Here is a 6,395-nt window from a genome sequence, read left to right on the forward strand (position 1 = left end):
GCCTGTTCTGTTAGAATAATTGCATGCTTCTTTGTAGCTGCAGTGATATTAAGCTATCTGAAGCAGATCCATTTTATTCTAAGAATAGCAGTGACACACATTCCCAGACCCTTTTTTATACTGATAATAAGGTATGTATGTAAAGCATTTTCCCTCGAAGCTGATTGGCTGAACTCAGCTCACTATTCAGGTCAATGAGCTTGGACTGTGAAGGATACTGGAACAGAGCCTAGAGTGTAAATGGTGAGTAATGCAGAGCTCACTTCTGTTTGCAAAGTGAAGAAGTCTAGAAAAGAGGATATAATGGACGACTTAAAGCTCTTTCTAAATACTGATGCTGTTTTATTGATTACATAGGAAACAGAACAATACTGATGCATCTCTACTGAGGTTTTGTTCTTATCAGGGTATAACGGATATCAGGGTAAACATGTGCCAGTGTTCGAGCTGGAGATCTCATCTCACCCCTTTCTTTGCCTAACTCAAATGTCCTCAGTCCATTTCAACAGTTATTTTCCACTTGTGATGAATAGTTCACAGTGAGATGTTATATTGTTACACATGAGCAGGCGCTGTACAGTCTAATAGCTTGTGTAAAAATAATTAATGGCACATTTTTCTTTCTGCTACATAAATCCATCGACAGGTGTGGAATGTAAATTTGGTCGATACATTGCATCCTACAGGTCCCGTGTTTCATCTCCTGGCATAAATTAAAGGTTGAAAGGTTTATCAAGAAACTTGCTGGAAGAAAGAACAAAAAGACTGAAAGTGCCCTACAAAAAGCAAGAGGTAACAAAAGGTATAAGTTACAGTAGAAAAGACTGGAAAAAAAATCATCAAGTCTATAGGAAAAGCACCTTTAAGAAGGCACTCCCTCAGATTGTGAGTGTGCATTTGATCCCAAATTACAGCCAACCTTCGATAGTTCTCTTTTCTTACAGATGCTGCGAAGGGCTGTCCTTCGAACCTTTTCTGAGTTCGTGTCTTGGCTCAGCACCAAAGGGCCCGGCCGTCATACCAGCTTCTCTTGGAGATGTTTTGTGCTTGTGAGCTGTCCTTTATTATAATGTGGTGAAGCCAAGAGATGACAGAATTACAGCAGAGAAATGTGGATTTTAAAAAGAGTGGCATAAAAACACAATCCGTGTATCGTTAGCTGCTTAGCTCCGTGGTGTTATTTCCTCATCTGGTTGGTGCCTCCTGTAGTGGCTTGCTTGTTCCCAGATTTGCGGACAGGAACTTTGGACACGGGGATCTTCGTACGGGGGGGTTCTTTAGTCTGAGAGACTTGAGTGCCGTGTTTCACCGGGATCTTTGAGTCACGTGCTGAACTCGTAAGACTTTTTGGCTGCTGGAGCTGCTGACTCTCCTCCTCAGTCTGTTTAAAAGTGTGTGCTTTTGCTTCAGTTGGACTCATTTTATCATTGCTCCTCATATCATGAGAGTTGAAACTGGGCCTTTCTTCTTGCACAGGCGTAGGTGGGTCCCTGCTCGATTCATCGTTGCCATGTTGGCCTTCCCGGACGGATAGCTTACCCACTCTTCCACCTCCAACTACAGGTATTTTACTAAGGCCAGATGCTTTTGATTGTGTTGGCTTCTTTTCTTTGGTGGGCCCCTGGAGGCTTGTTTGGGACTCGTGTAGTTCTCTTGTTTTTGAGAGCACAGCTTGGCTTCCCTGTCCACCTATGCCATCTGGACTGGTCGGCTGATGATCCATTGATGTCTGTCCCGTCCCCTTCATCTTAGCAGAGGCTGCACTCTCACTTGGCCAAGAAACAGGAAGAGATGGAGGAGAAGCTGCATGGCAAGAAGCAGCGGGAGGTGCAGGTTGGGTTTTAGGCTGAGAAAATGGGATCTGAGCAGAAGCAGGAGAGGGTTTAGATACAGATATTGGAACCTCAGTGGGGGGAGATGGAGCTTTAGATGAAGAAACCTGTGATTTAATGAGAGCAGATGGATCTTTTAATGCAGAAAGTGGGACTTCAGCTGTGGCAGAGGTCACTTTAGATTGAAAATCTTCTACTCGAGTTGAAGCAGTGAGTTCCTTAGATACAGCAGGAGGACTTCCGGAGGTAGAGCTGTGGATCAGACTCAGAGCCGTTGGGGGTCGTGATGCTGTGTTGGTAGAAGGAACCGCAGCGTACAGAGGGGGCTTCTTATCTAAAGAGATCGAAGTTGGAGCTGGGAAAGACGTGGAGCTGGGTTGGGTTTTCGTGGTTGTTGAAGGACCGGGAGCTGAACTGGTTACAAATAAGGGAGGGGTTTTATTCAAGTCCAGGTGGGTTGAGGTGAGGGAGGGCTTGGAACTGGCTGTGGATACAAAGACTGAGGTTGTAGCTACTGCAGAAACGGTCGTCATCTTTGACAGATTAGTTGATGCAGAAGAAGAGGGCTCAGTTGTAACTACCCATGACGTGAATGACCCCACGGCCGTTGATTGTCCTGCCGCTGAGATTTGGGAGGTTTTGCTGAAAGTGGACTTTTCTAGGTTTGAAATGCAAACTGTTTCTGAATTAGTAGGGGGAGGCTGGGTGAAGGTGCTGTAAAAACTCTGGGTTACATGTGGTTTAGCAGACATGGCAGGTGAAACAGATACAGGGTCGGGTGTACTTACTGAGGCAGTATTTTGGGGAGGTGAAGCGATCTCTGAAGTCAGTTTGCTTGGACAAATTAAAGGAGCCTTGTTCATCGTGGACAGTGTGTTTGCAGGGACCGTGGTAGAAGAAGTGAAGCTTGAAGTGGAGTGGACTGTCTTTGAAGTAAAAGATGTTAGTAGAGATGAAGCTGCAGGTGTGGTGGAGGGCTTTGTTGCATCTTGATTGCTGGCAGAAGAGTTGAAGCCTGAAGTGATAGTGGAAGGTTTGGCGAACGTCGTGAAGGTAGAGACAGAAGAGTGTTTTTCTGTAGCAGCCATACTGATGGTAGTGGAAGTCGACAGAGAGGAGATGGTGGGCTTGGAGAAAAAGGATGACGAACTGATGGCACTGCTCGCTTTGCCCCACTCTGCTTCCACGTCAGCCATGATGTCTCGCCCTGTGATGGAGTCAAAGGTCAGGAGAGAAGAGATATCTGCCAGTAATGAGCTCAAGCTGGTATCCTCAGGTGCCAGCGGTGGTTCAGAGGTGGGTGAAGGTGCTGCTTTTGCTCCACTTCCTGTCATCTCCTTGGGGTCTGAGGACTCTGATGGAGACATCTGTCCACTGTTGCTCTGGATGGGGTCACTGCTGTCTGTATCAGGGCTGTTCAGAGAGCGTGTTTGGCATTTTGGTGTGAGGGTCATGTCCTCTTTGATGATTTCCACACTGTTAGCACGAGATGACATCAGAAGTGGGCTTGGAGGGCTTTTCTCCTGGTCCTCTTTGTCTTTCGATCGGAGCCTGACGCTGCCAAAGAGGCCCTTCAGCCCACGACGTTGCCGACCCGTCGGCTGGGACACGGTGTGGACTCGGCGGTCCCCTGCTCCCCTCCTGCCTCCTCTGAGCAGGGAAAGGAAGCTGAGGGACTTGGCTGAGCTGGCTGAAGAGATGGAGGTGCGAGCTGGGGCGGAAGCCAGAACGCCATCTTCACCAAGCATGTCGTCCTCCACCTGCTCCTTCTCTCCTCGTTCCACCTCATGCCCGTTTTCCTTCTCCGCCTCAGATTTTGACGCGGGAGTCTCGGATAATCCATCCAACGCTTTGCTGCTTATAACAGGTGACTTGTTGTTCCCATCCCCTTTGCTGCGGATAGAAAATATGCTGCCTGGTTTGCGTTTGCCAAACAACTTGAATCCCTTTCTGATTTTTCCACTCGGCTGCGACTCGTTAGGCGGGGGGTCTGTGTTTTCTGTCTGTACATCCATCGTCTCTGTAATTCCAGCTCTTTTTTCTGTATCCTTCAGCGATCTGCTGCAGTTATTAGTGCCAGAGTTGTGGATGGAGCTACAACGTCCAGAGCTGAACCTCAATTTATAGCCCCTCTCTGCTGCTCACGATGGGTTTCCTTTATCAGTTGCTTGTATTCCTCCCTCTGCCTATCTTTCTCATCCAGCCTTTTCTCCTCTATTTCTCCCTTAAAGCCCCTCCCCTTTGCCTCCGTTTTTTTTTTTTCCTCTGGCTGCTCTCCCTGGTTGCCGTAGCAACTGAGGAGCTCAGCAGCTTTTGTCACTGTTGCAGAGCCGAGGGGGCCGTCATGAGCAGGCCCGAACCACAGATTTCTCTCTCTCTCCATCTGATGACTGTTTTTACATAAACAGCCAAACAAACGCTGCATTAACGGCGTCAGTTTTTGGCTTCTGAATGATCTTGTTTTTATATAAACATCTCAGATTACCTCAGTTTGCAGCTTACATTTGTCATTAACACAGATTTCTATTTATTGTACAGAAACTAACTAGTCTTATAAGGATTTTAAAACATTTGTCAGCAGGACTTGATTTTAGCTGATGCTACAAAATTATCATTACATTTAAAATAGATTAGGTGTATCCTCTAAATGTATCAGGTCTTGTGTTTTTTACTCATTGTTCTGCAACTAACTTTAAACAAGAAGTATGACGATGTCCCCCGTCACAGAGGGATTTGAATAGTGAATGTTTGTAGTTTTCCAGATGAATGTTTTTCTGGACTGGAAATGAGCAGAAAATGAAGTAAACCTAAATGTTTTTGGTGCAAGATATTCAAGTAGGGAGGAGTTACACTGTGAAGAACAGAGGGAAGTCTTTTAATTTTTGTTGTTTGTTTCTCCAAGGGAGTCCAGACAGAGTGACGGATCCTGGAGAGCAGAGGGAGCAGTTTTATTCACCACCAGGTGAAATGGATGAGCCAGGGGGTGACCAATGGTGGCCTTGGCCCACATAGATTAGCCTTCAGTCACCCTAATTTGAAGGAACTACACTTTTTAACCTAAATAAAAACTAGAAAGCATGGTTTCCTCAAATTATTGGTTTGGGCAATTTACTTATATATGACAGTAGCCATCCATGTAGCAACTCTGTTTTCAAAAGGCAACTTTCTTACGCTAAGAGGTAGGATCACACCAAAATGGACGTTAGTCCCTCATTTAGTTTATGTTATTGTGCTCACATCATGCACAAATGTATGGACAGAGGGTGTTTCTAATTTCCTCTTCATTGTGTGACAAAAAGCACAAGTTTAATTAAAAACAACAAAACTAAAATATGTGGATTAAAATTTAACCGGAGCAACCAGGGTTGTATTTCATAAATAAAATGTATTCACACTTGTAAATTCAAACCAAGTTGTAAGGACATGTAAGTTGTGAGGATAAGTTATATAGCAATATGGTGATTTTTGTTTTTACTGAAATTATCTTAATCGAGGGTGAAATATGCGTGGCATCTTGTGGTTGTGTGCAGAAGTGCATGTGGATCAAAATGTAGAAAAAATGCACACACGGTCTTAAAAATAACTCTGCTGCCTCATCCACATAAGTCAGAGTAAGTGGGTCAGCAAGCTCTGAACAAATCTGGTTATTTTTTCCACGGCTTCTGTTAGAAGAACCTTCATTTCACAGCAGGCATAATCAACTGCAGATGTTTTGGACTGATGTGATTTGGTGACATACATTAAGTGAAACCTTACAAAGAAAGTTTCAGGTTAAAGTAGAAAACAGAAGACTTTGATAAATGGTTCCCAAAGCTGGTGTGGGGCCATGCTTTGGGCCGTGAATCACAAAGTTTGGGATCTTGGGAAGATTTGAAAAAAAAAAAAAAAAACTTCCTTTTGTTGTAGGTTTATGCAACCTGTGACCTACATAAGAAATTATTAAACGGCCAAAACATATCAGAATGTTTCCAACTTTATTATATATATAAAAATTATATAATTCTAGGTCACATGTCATCACTTACATTTCTCCTTCTTACACACAAAATAAATAGTTTTTTGATGACACTTTGGCAAATAAAAACTGGTTTTCTGTGTGAACTGTACCTGGGTGTGTAGATGTTTCTCTGTGCCTCAAGATAAAAAGCCAACTTATATTTCAATAATTATCTGACAAAGACAGATGGAAAGGCTAAGACACGTTTGCACAATGAACTTGGTATAAATCCTACAACACATTGTTAAAGTTTATTGTTTTGGGTTTGCTTTCAGCAAATGGTAATCTGCTCAGTAACGTGCTACAAAGCTAGGCTAACCAGTTTTATACTTTCTGAACGGCAATAACAAAAATACTAATTTAGAAATATTTGTTGTTGTAATGTAAACAAAAAGGTAAACATCTATTTCTCTTTATGAGTTTAAAGTAAACCTATTCTTGTTACTATTATTTTAATAAAATCAGATACACAACAAATCTGTTGCAAGTTGCCCAAAGAGAACTTGAATAAATAAAAAGAAGTATGACGTAAAATATTGTCTTTTGACAATAATAAACCTTAAATA

At 43.2% G+C, this 6,395-nt stretch overlaps 1 protein-coding gene across 1 annotated transcript; it reads right to left on the reverse strand.

Moving 5' to 3' along the window:
- Positions 1-339: 339 nt before the first annotated feature.
- On the reverse strand, positions 340-4,101 carry si:ch211-244c8.4 (APC membrane recruitment protein 2). The gene has a single exon (XM_037688015.1). It carries the CDS (start codon positions 3,845-3,847, stop codon positions 1,178-1,180), a length of 2,670 nt encoding a protein of 889 aa, XP_037543943.1. The 5' UTR covers positions 3,848-4,101; the 3' UTR covers positions 340-1,177.
- Between the last annotated feature and the right edge of the window lie 2,294 nt (positions 4,102-6,395).

Source organism: Nematolebias whitei, chromosome 14, assembly GCF_014905685.2.
Source record: "Nematolebias whitei isolate Nwh7 chromosome 14, NemWhi1, whole genome shotgun sequence".
Lineage (NCBI taxonomy): Eukaryota > Metazoa > Chordata > Actinopteri > Cyprinodontiformes > Rivulidae > Nematolebias > Nematolebias whitei.